At 42.4% G+C, this 18,373-nt stretch overlaps 2 protein-coding genes across 3 annotated transcripts; both read right to left on the bottom strand.

Moving 5' to 3' along the window:
• Positions 1 to 415: 415 nt before the first annotated feature.
• LOC111257092 lies at positions 416 to 1,359 on the bottom strand. The gene is made up of 3 exons (XM_022826146.1): positions 1,018 to 1,359; positions 721 to 926; positions 416 to 631 (listed from the first exon to the last, which is right to left on the bottom strand). The coding sequence occupies exons 2-3, from the start codon at positions 811 to 813 to the stop codon at positions 416 to 418; spliced, it is 309 nt and encodes a 102-aa protein (XP_022681881.1). The 5' UTR covers positions 814 to 926; positions 1,018 to 1,359.
• A 6,706-nt stretch (positions 1,360 to 8,065) lies between these two features.
• LOC101775958 (transcriptional elongation regulator MINIYO) lies at positions 8,066 to 16,872 on the bottom strand. 2 transcript variants are annotated; one of them, XM_022826221.1, is made up of 11 exons: positions 16,509 to 16,872; positions 15,544 to 16,384; positions 15,341 to 15,453; positions 14,486 to 14,673; positions 13,294 to 13,399; positions 12,947 to 13,207; positions 11,956 to 12,144; positions 9,056 to 11,356; positions 8,615 to 8,821; positions 8,307 to 8,501; positions 8,066 to 8,221 (listed from the first exon to the last, which is right to left on the bottom strand). In XM_022826221.1, the coding sequence occupies exons 1-10, from the start codon at positions 16,749 to 16,751 to the stop codon at positions 8,343 to 8,345; spliced, it is 4,608 nt and encodes a 1,535-aa protein (XP_022681956.1). In that variant the 5' UTR covers positions 16,752 to 16,872; the 3' UTR covers positions 8,066 to 8,221; positions 8,307 to 8,342. The 2 variants fall into 2 exon arrangements, with proteins under 2 accessions (XP_022681956.1, XP_012700910.1); XM_012845456.3 differs by having other exon boundaries at positions 8,143 to 8,501.
• Between the last annotated feature and the right edge of the window lie 1,501 nt (positions 16,873 to 18,373).

The following is an 18,373-nucleotide window of genomic DNA, read 5'->3' as shown; positions in this document are numbered from 1 at the left end:
ACTCAGCATCGATTTGGTCAGCAAATGTTTCTTTGCCGAGTGTTTTTTGTCGGACACTCGGCAAAGAGTTTGCTGAGTGCTAGACCGGCTCTCGAAAAAAATGACGGGGAGAAGACGGTGATGGCGGCTTTGCCGAGTGTCTAACGGCAAAAAAAAATCGGCAAAGTCGGCCTCTTTGCCGAGTGCGAACTGGCAAAAACACTCGGCAAAGCTGAGGTTGCCTTGATGGTGTGTTGCACCCGACATCAGCAAACGCCGCTCCCGGCAAGCGTAGTGAGTCTCCTCCTACTCGGGGTCGCACCAGTTGTCCACCATCCGTTCCCAGCACTGGAGATGCTGGGCGCACCACCACGGAGGCACGTACATCATCAAGTATATAGCATATAAGAAAATGAAATCTCAGGAAAAATAAGTATTAATGTTCTATATTTACTTTCAAGTATTCTTTCCGGGTTAGCTTCATGGTTCTTGTCTCAGTTTTAGAGATCTTCACTCGAAGGATGCCCATGTGGTATGTGACGATGACCTGGACGCGTACCTCGTAGTGCATGTCCTTGATGAGTTTCTTGGCGGCTTTGTCAGCCACAGCATTCTCCCTGGCCTCGTATCCCTCCTGGCATCTAAAGAAGTCCTGTATATAGACACGATATATCCGGTCATTATTTCAAGAATGTCCAATGAATGCGATGTATTGAGCAATGTAGTGCAAGAAAGACTTACCCACAGCTCGGCCTTAACCTGCTGCGCCTTGTTGGCGAATACCCTGCCATCCCGATCAGGGACGTCAGGGGTGGCGGCGTAGTGGTCCCACATGAAGGCCGGCTCGACAATTCCGCCGAACTCCACCAGGCTAGGGAATAGTTGCCTGACCAGAAGACCAAGGATTGCGTTGACATGGCATCCTTGCACCGACCTTCGTCCAACCCCTACCCAAGTGATTAAGATAAATTATTAGTTTTTATTATAATTTTGAACATATCAAACGAAAAATTAGTGATAACATATAAAGTTACTTACTTGGACCCAGAGGGTCGAATCAGCGGACGTCTCTCAGGATGTATCAGTCGCCTCGGGAGGGTCGAGGGACCTCGCAACCAGACACGCATCGAACTAGAGGAACCAGAACCCCCTGCCACCTCCTCCACCTGTACCTGCTCCTCATCAGAGGATGCGTGCGCGGAAGGTACCTCCTCAGACTCAGACGACGATGAAGGTACATGTGACGGTGCCTTGTCTTGCCTCCACCCTTCCCTCGACCCCTCCCGGACTCATCAGCTACGTTGGACCCTTCAGCTGCGTCAGACCCTCTACTGGTCGCTCTTGCGTAAAGTGATGCTATCTTCCTCAAACCGCCCACCATTGTTCAATCACCTGCAATTAAAAAGAGTAAACCAATTAGCACAGATAATACATTGAAAGAGATGCAAAATAAACAAAACATACTTAGAAAATAACATGGTATGACAAATAATAAATCAATTAGTACAGATCATACATGTATTAGAAATAATCATCATGATCGGGATTAGCTGGATCATAAGTCTCATCATCACTATCACGCGTGTCGATATAATTATGACGTGCTCCAAAGGAGGAATGTTTTTATCACCGTCATTGCCTCAATGTAATCACTGAAGTAATTCTAAGTCCTTCACATTCTGAACCTCGTCTCCTACGTCCTCGTCAGCACCCCTTTCATTATTTACTTCCATACCCATCGCTTCGGTTAAGTCTATCTCAATACTTCCTTCGAGCCCATCTTCTTGAAAGAACTCTCCGTCATATGTGTTGGGGCCTATGTTGTAATCTTCATTGTTTGGGACAGGTAGTTTACCATGTGGCGATACCTTGTACATAACATCCCAACCCTTAAAACGATCGACAGTTTGGCACGGGTATGAGAGATAATAAACTTGCGTGGTCTGTTGAGCCACAATATAGACATCATTTCCTGGTAAGATGGATGATTGTCGAATTTCGACTAGCCCAAGATTAGGGGTCCGTCTCACTACTTCAGGATCAAACCAATGGCATTTGAATATGACGGGATTAAGCGGTTTGCAACCATGAAACATGAGTTCGTATATTTCTTCAATTCTTCCGTAATACTCAACCCATCAAAGCCTTGTGTAAAAACTCTGGTATTTGTGGTTCTTCAATTGGGCCGACTCTGCTCGTGGCTTGTTGTGTGAAAGCGATATCCATTCACGTCATAACCGGTAAATGACGTGACCCTATAGGCACAACCATCGGCAACCTGTCTCAACTCGGCACTCATAGATGCATCGGTTTGTCCCTACAAGTTCAAGCAGGGTAGTTCGTTATATTATTCGTACGTACGAGCAACTTTTATTGTCAAACTAAGTACGAGCCAAATTGGACAGTACCTTCTATTTGAACCAAGAAATAAAATCGGGCATTCCATTTCCCGCACCCTCTCTAAGAAGGGTTGAAGCTTCCTACGGGGTAGGTTCCCTTGATTCACGCCAAAATTGATGATGAAATTCCCTGTATCAACGAGAAATAAGGGAGTTGGACACAAAATTATGACTACTTGAGAACAAGTTTGTTGAGAACTTACAGCATGTACGGCTCCACTTCGGATAGGTTGGTCAACACATATAGCATAATAGTGCGCCACTCTTCATGTTTTAAGGTTTTGTTAGTCGCACCACTTGCACTTCCGAGTTGCCCTTGGAAAATGCTAAGGTTCGATTCATCTTCGCCAGCATTGTAACGAGGGGGTGGATTATGCACGCTAGGAAGGTTGTCAGCATAGTATTTTGTTGTGAAGTTTGACACCTCCTCCAGAATGTATGCCTCTGCTATGAATGCTTCAATTTTGCATTTATTTTTACATTTAGTTTGAAGAACCTTTTGACATCCCTCAATTGAATAGCACCAATGGCCATGCATAGACCCCCCATTCATGCCTCATATGGGAGGTGCAAAATCAAATGCTGCATCGGATTGAAGAAGTTGGGTGGAAAGATCTTCTCCATCTTACAGAGCAACACAGGCGTCATTCTTTCTATGTCTGCAACCACGGTATGAGATAACTCCTTAGCACAAAGCTAGCGAAAGAAATTCAACTCCGCTAGCACTATCCAGACAGGGACATAGCGTCGAACCATCACCGGCAGTAGCCGCTCAAGCCATATGTGGTAGTCATGACTCTTGAGCCCGTTGATTCGCAAAGTACCTAAGTTCACTCCCCTCTTCAGATTCGCTGCATACCCATCAGGAAACATTAACATTTGGAACCATTATAGTACTTTCCTCCTTTGGGCCCTCATCAGCACGAAATCAGCCTTAGGCTTTCTCCATGACTTGCCACCTCTGGGAGGCGTCATGTCTAGTTTTCGTCTATTGCATAACCTCGCTTGATCCACTCTAGCCTTAGCATTATCCTTTGTCTTATCAGGATTGTCCATGATTGTACCAAAAATTGCCTCGACAACATTCTTTTCAGTGTGCATTACATTAATGTTATGTGGAAGAAAAAGGTCATCAAAATAGGGGAGGTTCCACAAGCACGACTTCTGAGTCCAGGCATGTTGCTCACCATATCCCAGAAAACCATCTCCTTGGTCATTGACCTCGAGAGCATCTAACTGAGCACGAGCCGCGGCACCAATCATCATCTGGGGTGCAGGGTCTTCAACTATGACATCTTTCGTAAAGTTCTTGAGATCTCGTCTGAATGGATGGTCAAGACGGAGGAATTGTCGATGTTTGTTTAACAAAGAAAACTTGCCACCCTTCGTCAACCAAATGAACATCAGAGACGCCTTGCATACAGGGCATGGGAACTTCCCGTGAACACACCAGCCGCGAAATATCCCATACGCCGGTAAGTCATGCAGGGAGTACTGGTACCAAACATGCATTTTGAAGTTTGTCATTGTAGCTCGGTCGTATGTCCATACCCCTTCCTCCCAAGCACAGACCAAATCATCAATCAGAGGCTCTATGTACACACTCATATTATTCCTCGGGTGTTCAGGAATTATCAACGATAAGAATATGTTATGTTGTTAAAATAGGACGCTAGGGGGGGAGATTGAGGGAGATAACGAACATGGGCCAATAAGTGTATGGGGCAACCGCCATTCCATAAGGATTGAACACATCTGTTGCCAGCGCAACATGTACATTACGAGCCACTAGAGCTTTCTCACGATAAATCATATCAAACCTTGTCCATGCTTCACCATCGGATGGATGTACTAGCTTCTCAGGATTGTATCGACGTCCGTATTTGTGCCATGTCATCTATTTTGCAGATTCCTCAGTCATATAAAGTCGTTGGATCCTCGGTATGAATATAAGGTACCGTTGGATCTTCACAGGGATTGCGAGCTGCCTCTTCTGACCATCACCAGAGTCTACCTCCAGGAACCTAGAGGATTTACACTTCACACAGTACTTTGATTCCACATGTTCTTTCCTAAATAAGATGCATCCCTTCGAACAAGCATGTACTGCTCATATGGCATCTTAAGTGCACGAAGGAGTTTCTGTGCCTTATACATGCTCTTTGGCAGAATGTGACCATGTGGGAGCAGGCTACCAAAAACTGTCAGCATAACATCGAAGGCTTCTCGACTCCAGCTAAATTGGGACTTTACAGCCATTAGGCGTGCAATGGCATCCAGTTGAGAAACCTTGGTATGCCCGTGAAGAGGTTGTTGTGCCGCAGACAATATCGTAATACGCTTTTGCAGTTGCCTTTGGCTCCTCCTCCCTACGTCCTTCATCGAAGTGTGCTTCATGATAGTCATTTAACATGTATCATACCCCAGCATCAACATCATAATCCTTGATGCGTTGTCTCACGACCTCGTCTCTCACGTGATCGGATCCACCATGGTATCCACCGGGTATAGTCTGTCGTAAATCGATTTTTCAAAAGATGTTGACCCATGACCACCTTTGTTTGTCGACGCGAGTTTGCACAAATGCTGCAGGGACACCAAGTGACAAGCGCTCCTTTAACCCTGGCAAATGCTAGTTCCAAGAAAGCATCGGTCTTCTCAATCCATTCATCGGTCAACAAACCATGACTAGAACAACCCGTGTACATCCACTCATGGTCATCCATCATCTAACATATCAGCAAGTAATATAAAAATCAATTGCATCTACAGGTTGCTATACTGTTTTAAAAATCAATTGCATCTACAGGTTCCTATACTGTCTAATAGGTGAAGATAGGTCATAATCCTACCTGAGGATGTGTAGATGGAGTTAGTTTCCATGCTCTACTCCTATCCGACATAGTATTTCGGTAGTACTTCCCTGCTGTTCTTCAAATACACGTCCCGGCAGGGAGACTGTGTATCCGGAAAATAACAGGGAGATGCTGCCAAAACTCTATCTTGAATCAGAGTAGAGCATGGAAACTAACCCCATCTACACATTCTCGGGCTGTTCAAAAAATGTGGACAATTCAAAACAGATACAGTTATAGATATGCAAAGATCTGCATATTTCTAACCGTATCTCTTTCGAACGGGAGACGCCTAGCTAGGTTACGTGATATACGAACATCCTATGTTTCACATCATACGGAAAGAGGGGTGTAGGATGCCTCACCTTGCTGTCATGCAAAGTGACGAGTCGAGGACGGTGGGGAATGATCTTTGCAATAGCCTCTTCTGCAACAAAGGAATATAATAGTGTCAATTATAAATTCGGCAGCACCTTCCCTGCACGGTGAGGTAACCATAACCTGCAACAAACCAACGACACGATGACCGACAACCACATACACAGCAAACCAACGACACGATGGCCGACAACCACATACACAGCTTATACCTTGCAAAACCATGGCAGGAAGAAGGTGGGGGGCGGCGGGAGGGCGAGGCACGGAGCAGCAGACGGCGGCGGCAGAGCAGGGCAGGGCAGGGCGGCCGCGTAACCTATTAAAACATAAAACAAGCCATGTCACTTGTTTGCTGAAATTAAATCAATCTTGGAAGTGCATATATTAAATCAATCTTGATTAAGGTTGTCTCAACGGACATTACTCGATCCATATCCAGTACATTAGAAAAACGCATTAATACACGAACATCCCATTCGGCCATGCTCCCTTTATCATCATATACTAGAAACTTCAACAATATTGGCGATGCACCAAAACATTAAGGCAATTTCCCTCAACGGACATAGAATATTGATGGTTCTTTGAAGGCACAAGAAAGTTACCAATCAAAACACACCATGCAATTCAAAATCAAAGTCATATAGAATTTTCACTAATACAATTAATTCATAAAACAAGCAAGCATGAGCCAAAGCTTAGCAGAACTTTGAGTTTGATGAATTGTTACTAAACACACCAAAAAACACTTAGCATATATATGTCCCTGAAAGAAAAGAAATTTGTTGGAAACTTGTAATATGAGTATCCTAATATTATCACAAACACATAGGTAAAAATAACTTGCATAATAACTCCTGAGCAAATCCTTGCCAAACAATAAGCTAGAGCATTTCTAACCGTTCACAACTTGATGAATGAATCACAATACAAAGTTTACAAAAAAAATGGACACTGAAACCTGGAAAAGGGGGCAGGAGTCGGGGGCGAGGGCGCCGGGGGCAGGGCACCGGGGGCTGGGGTGCAGGGGCAAGGCGCCAGCGGCTGGGCAGGCGCGGGAGGCTAGCGTGCCGGCGGCGGGGGCCAGAGGTAGGGGGCCGACGGCGCAGGCGGCGCAGGGGTGGCGGCGACGGTGCGGGGGGTGGCGACGGCGCGGGTAGCGGCGCAGGGGGTGGCGGCGCAACGGGCTAACAACGCGGGTGTGTGCGTGTGCGGCCGTGTTCAAAACCCATATGAAGGGGGTTTGCTGAGTGTCCCAGATCTGACACTCAGCAAACCCCAGCTTTGCCGAGTGTCAGATCAGGGTCACTCGGCAAACCTAATTTTTTTTATTGTCATTCTTTTCCTTCTTTTCCATAACGTGTTTTTCTAAATTTATTCCGATGTACTTTGAAAATACCTTGTCAAATTCACTCACATATATATTTGATTTTTTTTCTACTAATATTATTCCATTATTTCATGCCGTTATAGCTCAAATTCAATTTATATCAATTAAAATTCTATAATTGCACTTAATAAATTAAAATTATCAAACGGATCCAAAAAAATTACCAAAATTTCACATGAAACAATCTATATTATCTATTGCCTGTACAAAAAGTTTTAAAGTCAAACCCCAATTCGACCGTCACTTTGACTGCAAATCTTACCGAATCCTTCTCAACGCTATGATTCTTCTTCTGAGATGCTTCGATTTGTAAGTATCGTACGTGACAAATTGTGCGAAACCTTCTCAATTTTTTACCACAGCCTCCATGTATGATATCATGAGATCATGACAAATCTCATAATTTTCAAACTTCATTTGCTTTTTTTAGAATTTAAAAATCATTCGACCACATGTTTGTGGTCGTGTTTCTTGAATAAGATGTTCGGAATTTCTTTTCATTTCCCGGGTAAGGCCTCACACTGGACTCAATAACATGAATATCATTTTTCTACTTATTTTATTCTTTTATTCGAATCACTTGTAGTTCAAATTTGACTTATACCAAAAAATTCATTGACATGCAATAAATTAATTAAATATAGCAAAATGATCCAGAAATATACCAAATTTTAACATGAAGTACCACGTGTTGTATGTGCAGAGTAGAAACAGTTTCGAGGCCAGAAGAGAAAAAAACTTACTTCTTTGCTTAGTGCCACTAACACACTCAGCGAAGTACTAACGACCACGGATATCCACGTGGCTGGTTTTTTTGCCGGTGTCTAGATTTTTTCGAGTGTTTTTTCACCTCGTTTGTCGAGTGTTTTTTCTTTGCACTCGGCAAAAAGTTTGTTTACCAAGTGTTGTTTTTGCAGCACTCAGCAAAGAGCTTGTTTGCGGATTGTTTGCGGAGTGCCCGAAGAATTGCACTCGGCAAACCCACTAGCACTAGGCAAATCTACTGATTCCGGTAGAGCTAGTGCCTAGTCCTCCCCACTAAGTACTCTGATAGTGATAGCCACTGGCTTGAAATGGTTCGTTGCCAGATGACTATACGTGTGAAAGCCGCCGGCGTTGCCGATCGCCGGTCGATTGCAAGTTGCATGGCTTACCTGACTACGTATACCACAAATGCAGTTTGTGGTCTTCTTATCCGTGACACGTCTTGGAACTGCAGGCTATCTCAAGCAAGTAAATAACCTAGTTAACTATAGACAAATTTGGAAACAACTAAATGAACATTTTTTTTTCTATAGCTAACACCTGCAGAGTTCGTGACATATTCTCAGTTTCTGGCTTTCATTGGCCAAGAGATGCCTTCAGTCTCTGGACTTCAGCCAAGAGGGAGGAGTTCATCTCACAAGCATCCTTCAAGATTTCAAATCGCCTGTCAAGCTCATTACTACTGTGCTCGGGATCCTGTGCGATGCCTTGCATAATGAAGCTCTTCAGCATAGCCTGTTGAACAGAATACCCAAAACAATGAGAATTGTGGGCTAGCACGATTAAGCAAACATGGAAGGAACTGCAGCATAACGAGTGCTTGCAAGAAACCTTGAGCAGAGACTTACCTCGTGGTGCGGCTTCTGTGCATAGCACCGGAGAAGCGACTTGACCACCTTGTATCGCAGCGTTTTGCCAGAAGCACTGCACTGGAAGACAAAGCCAGAAAGGTGATGCTTCACTAATGTGAAGGCCATGGAATCACGCTGTGCAGCTTTGTCAAGGACACCAGATGTCCATGATTTGGCACAAGATTCCAAAATTTTTTCATCATCCTGCAAGTGTAATGTAAAAAATATGAAGCAGTGAAACCATCATTTTTTTTTCATTAGGGAAAATGCAATTCATATGTATAGCAAGCAAATAAATCATCTGCAAAATAGCATACATTGCATATTCTAGACTAAGCAATACACAAAGACACACCAATTAAAAGGTAATGATTCAAAATAAAATTCATAATTCACAAGGTTACTGTATTGAAAGGTCATCCAGAAAGGAAATTGTACCTCAAGAGGCTCCAAGTATCCTTCCGTGTTGCCAATGCATTTATCTAGTGGTGGTAACAGCTCGAGCGCATACGCATTAGACAATGCATTCCATGCCGCAAGACGTACTGCCGGCTCAACCGTTCTATGCAGATAAATGGCCACTTGCCGACCAAAAGTAACATCTCCATATGAGACAGCTGCAAATTGCTCAACAAGGCTCTCAACAAAAGTAGTATAGCTTCCATGAATCTTCTCCTGGAATCTTAGGATTTCAAATCTACTGATCTCTTTTGCTTCCTCTAAATTAGCCACTCCGGCACTATCGTCTTCCTTGACAGAGTGAGATCTACAGTACTTCTGGCATAACCTGTCCAAATGCTGGCCATACAATTCCTGTAAAGCATGGAAAATATCCCTACTTCTGTCTTCTTGTAGCAAATCCATGCTAGAGCGGATAGAGACAGAAAGTGCATGCATTTTCCAGATCAGAGGAGCATGAAGGCATGGGGCAGCTGAAATGGCTTCCAAACCTAAAAGAAAGATAAGACCAGCCCTTGAGACATCAAGAATATACTTCGCTGATGTCGAAAGGATGCCTTTTGGGTCATCAATGCAGCAGACTGCACTTAGAATCCAATGTACAGGAAGAGGCAGTCTCTGATGCGCCCACTCTACCACTAATGTGCTGTGAGGTTCATTCACGGCTTCTGTTAACTCTGTTTCTTCTTGAATTGTCTCCAATGTCTCTGGTATTTTTTGTACATTGGTGCTGTTGTTATTTCCTGCATCCTTATCTGAATGCTTCTTCTTGATGGACAACCATCTGGATCTATAATGTGAATTCAGCACGCTGCTGAAAAGCTGATATTCCTCTTCAGTTATGTCCCACTCAAAAAGTTTTGGTAATGCCATGTGAGAGGCAAATATATGTATAGATGATTTGAGATACTTCAGACTCGATGGTTCAAGGAGGATATCAAAGGCTTTCTCCATCATGTAGATCTGTCCAGGTCCTGCAATCAAAGACGCCCCAAGGGAAGAACTGATTCTATCTGAAGACGTGACAGCTGTTTTAGACACATTATCTGAGTTCATTCTGTTATTGAGAGTGACAGAACCTCCTGGTGCTGAAGAGAAATTTTTGAACAATTCTAGGACCAACTGTGAATCCAGTTGTGCAAGCAGGCATTTAAGAGACCAAAACCCTCCACCACATGTCCCCCAGCCAAGTCCAACACCAGGAGCTGGTCCTCCCCTACCAAACACCTCTATGTTCTGTAATATGGACCACTGCGAGGAAATCATCGGCAAGAGCGAAGTTAGCAAGTGTAACAAGTCATCATGCCATAAACTGGAGATGCCTTCTCCCAGTAGCTTGCCAGCTGCCCCAGTTTTAGATTCAATGAGATGCTCAGTGCAACTTTTCGTGGCTCCCTGAATCACTCTGTCAACAGACCAGGATAGCTGCATTAATCTTTGAAGGCAACTTATGGAAGACAATGACATATCAACGTTACCATGGCATCTCATATAACAAAGTCCCTGCACCAATGATGTGCTGCAAAAAGACTGATGATCCAGATTTCCAAAAGCAACAGTGCCTGAGATGCTGAAAAATCCATTACCAATTATGCCCAGGCCAATTTTAGGGACAAAATCAGGTATCCAAGGCAAGCTATAAATTTTACCGTCAGACGTGGCATCCGGTGATATTCTTTCTAATATTGAATTAAGCATGCCTAGTACAGAAGCAATCACCAAAATCAAGTAGCTTGCCTCTAGCATCTGCTTTGTATTCCTATTCTGACTGCTAATAAGTGAACACACATAAGGAATATCATTCAGACGTAACCAAGATAGCGCTATGTCTACCATTGGGACTACATGGCTCCAAGACCATGTCTCAATGTAAGTGGATGCAGAAACTCCCACATCTTGCTTGGCAAGTTGCTCCACTGAATGAAGAAGTGGTAACCTTTGTGCCAGAGCCCCTAAGACAAGATATGACTCTCTAGCAACAGAACTGAATTCAACAAGAACATTGTGCTCACTCAGATTCTTATTGGGAGGACTGAGCCAAAGGCATAGAACAGGAAACAAATCTGCAAAGTGCGCTATGCAAAACCCATAAGAGATACAGCTTCTCCAAAACCGCAGCTGCTCAACCATCATTGCTGAACTAAGCTTGCACTGTTCCTTTCCAGACCTTACCCAATCCTCAAGAGTACCAGCTTTTCTGTACCATTGCCACATTGCCTGCTGAAACACTCCATGGTTCACAAAATTCAAGCATGTTTGCCTATTGTATTTGGACAAAACCTAAGAAAAAATAACAGATGACTTTAGATGCAACAAAAAAAATTCATGTTTGGCAGATATAAAAGCAATAACAGCAAACCAAGAGTACCACACATCTTTTTGTAGTATATGATTCAACTTGTAGAGTTGCGATAACTTTTAATATGCTTATATATCTCATCATATAATACTGACATTATTGAAGCGAATATATACGCCATAAAATATGAAAACACACCATGTAGTATACGTGAATCATAGATTGTAGAAAGAGATTCGTTTAAAAAAAAAGGATTGTAGAAGGAGGTGTGATTGATTGGAAAAGGAGCAAGCATTATGCATACCTAAAAAGGAACCCATTTGAGAACTGGCCATGACAATTTATATGGAGTTATCAGCTATCATGCAATTGCATACAAAGAGAATCATTTGAGCTCAACTAACAATTCAGAAGAGTGTCTTACATTACTGGGAAAATGGTAACCAGATCAAAAGATCAGTAAATAAGCACTAACAATAATATGCACCTGCAGGAACTAATAAGCATCAAGCCATCAACATAAAGATGACAGCTATCTATCACGTTAACTCGATAACACAGGATTGTCAAAAGAACTTACCTTCAAGAGAGTAACCCCTTTGATCTGTGAGGAGCGAATTTCCATTGATCCTTGCTTTGACAATAGCTTAGTAACACTTTGGATAAGCCTTGGACAATTCAAGATTGCATTAGCAGACTGTGGGGAGTGCCTAGCTAGTGCCACAAGAATGGAAACAAGATAATCTTCCAGAACAGGAGGTGGGTCCATCTGAATGAAAAAGAAAGGTTAAAGGTCCTTAATGCTGATGTCACTTTTTCAATGAATAGGAAATAAAACCATTGGAAAAAGAAATAAATGAGTTAATGTGACATTAGCTGATACAATGCTTGCTAGTTGCTACAAAAATTATATATGTGACATGCAACATTATCACTACAAAACAAACAGCTCCAGTGGACCAAATATCATGGCTGAGCACCTTAAAAAAGAAACAAAGGGGCAGAACAGAAGCCATGGAACACATTCAAAGTTATATTCTGATGTTGGATAAAAGGATATAAGAATATAATAAATGATGGTTTTTTTTATTGTGGTGGTGAGGGGTGGGGGTTAGGGGTGGATGGGATGGCAGAAGCATGCCCAGCAATTAAGAGGAACAGAAATATACAAAGACTACCCTCAAAACTAGGCAAATAACAGCAGCAAAGCTTTACTCAAGGTAATAATGATAATGAAATGAGTAATGACAATTACAGGACACCTAGCACTACAATATGCTCCAAGGAATCCAAAGCATAGTGCAAAAAAATCCAAAAGTTGAAGATAACTAGTCTTGTTATACTTCTGTTAGAAAGGAAAATTGAAATACTGTGACCAGGGCAAATAATGCTAGTGGACACCAGTCTGCTGTAAATTTCCTGGTGAGAACCAGGTGCTACAATACGAGAACTAAGAAGGTATTCCACTGCTATTTTAACATAGCATATATGGCATAAGAAAGCACAAAGCTCAAAGTAGCTTGTCCATGCTTGTAAGAAGCAACATCAAGTATCAAAAAACAAAAGCTGACCTCCAAAAGGAAACATATTCGTGGAAGTATTCCCATCCTAATAAAACCTGCAGCAACATCTTGTCCAGACACAACGACGTCATCCTGAATGGTATGCTTCTCATCACCTTCATCCTCATCATTATCACCGTATTGTGGGAGTATATTTGATGGTTTTGTGTTATATTTCCAAAAACCTCCTTCAAGAAAGCCTCCATCTAGATCAGGTTTGCTACGAAACACAGGAGCTGTGCAGATATCTTTCCCATGATCTACTACTCTCTGCAGCAGAAGATTCACCAAATGAGTATGAGACTTAACCAGCAATGGAAAGACTCAAAACAAAAAGAAAAAGAAGGTAAAGTTACCTCAGAAGATTCAAAATATGATTCGTTGAACTCAAAGCTCAGCATAACATTAATTACTTTAGCACAACTCAAAACTACGGAATCATGGTTATCATCCAATGCCATCCTGTAGTTGCTTCAGTTAGTAACAGATAAGTACAAACAAAAATAGGAAAGAAAAAAAATTCGCATCACAAGATCCCAAATAGCTGCCTTTGGCTCAAACCAATCCAATGCAAAGATGCTTTTTAGATTACAATGTAGATGCATAAGCACACGTGGAAATGTGCCCCAAATGCCTAATTGTTAAGGCACAGGCACACACATTCTCGTTAAGGCACAACACAAGTGCGCATAAAAGTGGACACCAGGATTTGATCCATTGTAAGTGAGGTTCACCCCGAGTCTTCATCACCCCTCTGTTTTCTAAAGTGCATTCACGTGCTACATGAGTACACGTGTGGTAACTAATATAAAACAAGGTCACACCTCCCTATATAGAATAGAGTTTGACCAATAAAGCAATTCATAAGAAGAAAGAGTAATGTGATAGAAGCATTAGCATTATAAAGAAATAAAGATTAAAGAATACTTTACGTATGCATGTAGATGTAGTGATGACTGGTAGTGGTAGCCAATATATGATATGTTTAAGCTACAAATTCTTATTTCTCATTCTCTACCATGACTATAAGATGAGGCCCAATTACTGAAGGGTACTTTTTTAAAAAACTCTGATGCCACTTGCCACCTTTGAAATACCAAGCTAAAAGATTACGCAATTCTGAGAGGTTAATGAAAATATTTTACAATAATATTACTGATCAAACTATTTAGTGTATTCCAGATATGATTCTCTTCATTGATAAACTTAAAGATTCATGTCATATGCAGATGCAAATAGGAATCCCCACTATTATTGCCACTTTCTGATAATATAAGTTAAAGCCCAACAAGTGCACATAACAAAGAAGTGCTGAGTCCAAGAAATAGTAAATGACATTTAGGCTGTGCATATATTCACGTAAATGGCATGGTACAAACACTCAAAAGTCAAATCATTTCTACAGCATGCAAGTAATAGATATGGGGGGAGTCGAAACAATGCAATAATTCCACACTTCCTCAATGGCTTTAAATTGCCAAGCGTTAACTCCCACGACAATGAGCTTGCATTGTTAACAAAGAGAGTAGTTAAGAAAGGATATTTTACCTTAGAGAGAGTACCAACTCTGGTTCAGGTCCAAGGGCATATGCCCAAACTGCTTGCCAGTCATGAACTTTGTCATTAAAATCCATTTCTTTAACAATATCAAGTAGATCCATCTTATGCAGGCTCTGCAATGCCCTATTCAGAATAGAAGCCAGAAGCTGCAGTGCAAGCACACGCTGGCCAGGAACCTATAATTTGAGGAATCTCAATTATATCACATATGTTGAGATATTACAAGTTTTTGTTTTTAATCAGACTTCAACAGATCATGTAAACATATGAAACTGTTCTTTGCAACCTGAGGTAGTGACAATTACTGCTACCCTTGCCACATCATTCCTAACCCACCAAACATTAATACAGAAAATACACAGCAGATTAGCACATTGAACTTGAACCCAGTCAGTTACCAGCTAAGTAGCAATTATTCTATATAAACCAAATTTATGAACAACTTCACTGCCTCACCTAGCACATTTAGCATGTCATAATGTAACGAAACCATGTGATACATAAGTACAACTTAAGTACTAAAGACCTTTTTGCCTGAACACCATTCACTTGAAATTTGTAAATTGAGAAACAACAAACTAACTACCAATACTTGAAAAATGTAAGTAGAATATGCAGCACACAAGCAATAATGTACAATACATGAACCCTAAAGGCAATAAATATTTCACACCATACTACAACCAGTGAACCTATTTGACACTATTAAAATAGGATAGCAAGTGGAACTATTGCACCAACCAACAATCACTCTTAAGTTTCTTAGTGGACAGGCATTTTGAAATGACCCTTCCAAGATAAACAGACAAAAAGTATAAAAGCCAGTGGGAGTATAAAACATACCATGCTCCTGGTAAGTGCCACTGCCTCATTGATTGTGTACCCAACAGCTGCAGGGTCTCCTTCTGTTCTAAGGAAGTCACGCTCAGCTACATTTTCTGCATGTGTCTTCTTGCCTGAAAATGGGAAAGAGAGGCTGCCATCTAAAGGACACCACCACGACTGAAGCTAATGTAACTCAGGAGAGCGAAAACAAAATAATGTACCATCTTGATGCTCTTGAGAAGATTGGAACCCCAATATATCTCCATCCAATGTGAACCTGCATGACCTTATCCGCTCCACTCTCTCACTCCACGCCTTCCAAGAGCGCCCACTATGTTCACCGGCCATCAACCAATCCCCTGGTGTAGCCTTTTTGGCCTTCTGCGGCCCTGAGTTTTCCAGACCCTTGTCCTTACCGACACCCTTCGTGCCTCCAGATTTCTCCCTCCCTCGCCTCCTCAGCATCTCCACCAATGCAGGGTTCATCTTATTTATGATATCTGCTTGTGCCTCCACAATCTCCCCTGCAGACATCCCAGCCAACCTAGCCATGTTCTCTGCACTGATCTCTGCTTCCATTGATGACTCCCCACCATCCAATTCCATTCTCTCTCCTTGCAATGCCGAATTCCTAACCTCACCTGCCTTCACTAATCCAACTCTCGATTCAGCCTGATTCAATGGCTTCTTGGACACCACATCAGAAACTGAAATTGCAGCACCTGGTCCTTCCCTAGCATTTCCACTGTCAATCTGCATAGCGCCTCCATCCAATTCCCTCCCCCCAGCTGACGCAGCAGCCACCTTCGAATTCACAGCCCCAGCATCAATTTTCTGCTCGCTATGTTTCTTGGCCTGCGCTGGCTTCCCCTGCCTCCGCTTGGGAGGAGCATCGCCAACAAACTCCCGCCACTGGCTGAAATCCATGCCCTTCTTCTCCTTCCTCTTCACCGGGCCAGCCGCGGCGGCCACCACCAGCTGGTAGTCCGCCTCGTCCATGTCCATCTCGTCCTCCTCCTCAGCCCCATCCTTAACGGCACCCTTGGCCGCGGGACCCCAGTGCTGCGGAACCGGAAATAGCAGTTGGTCAGTCGTGGAGTACAAGCAAAAGGCGCAACTAAGCAAATCCAAAAGGGCGTTTGGGGGTTCGGGGGCCTAGGGTTTGGGAGGGTGGCGGCTGGCTTACGGGGCCGTGGGAGCGGTGGCGGGCGACGGGGAAGGGGAGGACGGAGGGGCGCGGGGCGGAGGAGGGCGCGGCGGCGGAGAAGCCCTTCTCGACGATGGCGCCGACGAGGCGGGGCGGCGCCGCCGCAGCGGCAGCGGCGGCGGGGGGGGTTGGAGCCGCGGGGTGGAAGGGCTCCTCCACGACTTTGCGGCGCGTGGGGTGGGCGCCGCCGGGCTGGTGCCGCCGCTTCGTCGGCGCGTCCATCGGGAAGGGGCGGGAGGCGGAACACTGCGTGGTGTGGTGATCAGAGCGAGGAGGGTTTAAGGGGGATTGATTTGTTTGGTTCTATGGTGCTGTTCGCGATTTTGAGTGGCGAAGCAAGCTGAGGTCAAGACGTCAAAGCCGTCGCTCAAGGCCAACTCGACAGAGGGGCGTGATTTTGAACCTTTTGTTCCACCTTCGTTATCTCAACCTAAAAAATAAAAGGAATGGAGGGAAACTTGGTCAAATTAAACAGTACTCCCTGTCCTCAAATTGTAAGTCATTTCAAAAATCTTGAAGAGTCAAGCATCTCAAGTTTGACCAAAATTATAGAGAAAAATATAAAGATTTATGACATCAAATAGATATACTATAAAAATATAATTGATAAAGAATCTAATGATACTTAGTTGACATCATAAATGTTATTATATTATCATATAAATTTGATCAAACTTGAGATAGTTTGACTCTCAAGATTCTTAGAATGATTTACAATTTGGAACGGAGGGAGTAATTGTTACTCCCTCCTTCCTGTAATACTCTCTTTGTCATTACTACTCCCTCCAACGAGTCATCCAACCGTTCACAATTTATCTTTATCCTCAAATATAAGACATTGATATATTTAGATGACTTCTCATTTAATTCTTCCTAGAATTGGTATATTACTCTCTCTGTCCCAAATTACTATTCGTTTTGACTTTTCTAGGTATATGACTTCTGCGTATCTAGACATAGTATATATCTAGGTGCACAGTAAAACTACTCCCTCTGTCCCAAATTACTATTCGTTTTGGCTTTTCTAGACACATCATTTTTACAATATATCTGTACATAGTATATATTTAGATGCGTATCAAAAGGTATGTATCTAGAAAAGTTAAAACAAATAGTAATATGTCTAAAATCTCTAAGATGTCGTATTTTAAGTCGGACGGAGTATGTTATGTTACTTAATATAATAGCCATTACTTTATCTTTATTCATCATGTCAGCGTGTAAGACTAGAAAACTATCAATGATTAAAAAAGACTAGTACCGTATCATTTGATTTACGCAAATAGTGCACGAGAAGAATGAAGCTATCAAAAGAAACTTGTCAAAGAAGCGGAATCAAAGTCGGCATCGATCATATGTTAACTCGTTATCAAGCATCGTTAACATATGATCCATGCTTAACTTTGATATGATACTCGGTCCGAAGAGGACTTTCGTGGGCATAAATTTTCGACCTGAAATGAACTGAATTTTTTTCCAGCTCGGCTCATAAAATGCTCAGATCTATTTAAACATAATATTTTCATCTTTTGATAAATATTTGTGTAGGTTTTAACCAGCGGAAGCGAAATAGTAACTACTCCCTCCGTTTTAAATATGTAATGCCGTTGACTTTTTACTCTAACTTTGACCAACAATATCTATTTAATAAATTAGTTTAAATAAAATAAAATCATCTATTGTCAAAAGTATTTTAATAACTTGTAGATTTGTCTATTTGCAAAAATATTTATGGAAAAGAAGAATAGTCAAACGAATGAATAAAGTCAATGATGTTATATATTTAAGAACTGAAGTAGTATCCTTTTGAAAGAAACTCTAAATAGACCTGAGTGCATTTGCAC

This window comes from Setaria italica, chromosome IV (genome assembly GCF_000263155.2).
Source record: "Setaria italica strain Yugu1 chromosome IV, Setaria_italica_v2.0, whole genome shotgun sequence".
In the NCBI taxonomy this organism is placed as follows: domain Eukaryota; kingdom Viridiplantae; phylum Streptophyta; class Magnoliopsida; order Poales; family Poaceae; genus Setaria; species Setaria italica.
This window is presented reverse-complemented; position numbering and strand designations above follow the sequence as displayed.

What these genes read in the sequence shown, in the direction of transcription:
- LOC111257092 (XM_022826146.1), bottom strand. Translation starts at nt 813, where the DNA reads ATGTGGGACCACTACGCCGCCACCCCTGACGTCCCTGATCGGGATGGC. An exon ending in AGGTTAAGGCCGAGCTGTGG is followed by an intron (nt 632 to 720) that starts GTAAGTCTTTCT and finishes GTCTATATACAG; the next exon opens with GACTTCTTTAGATGCCAGGA.
- LOC101775958 (XM_022826221.1), bottom strand. Translation starts at nt 16,751, where the DNA reads ATGGACGCGCCGACGAAGCGGCGGCACCAGCCCGGCGGCGCCCACCCC. An exon ending in GAGTTGGTACTCTCTCTAAG is followed by an intron (nt 13,400 to 14,485) that starts GTAAAATATCCT and finishes AAGCAACTACAG; the next exon opens with GATGGCATTGGATGATAACC. An exon ending in CATATTTTGAATCTTCTGAG is followed by an intron (nt 13,208 to 13,293) that starts GTAACTTTACCT and finishes CTTCTGCTGCAG; the next exon opens with AGAGTAGTAGATCATGGGAA.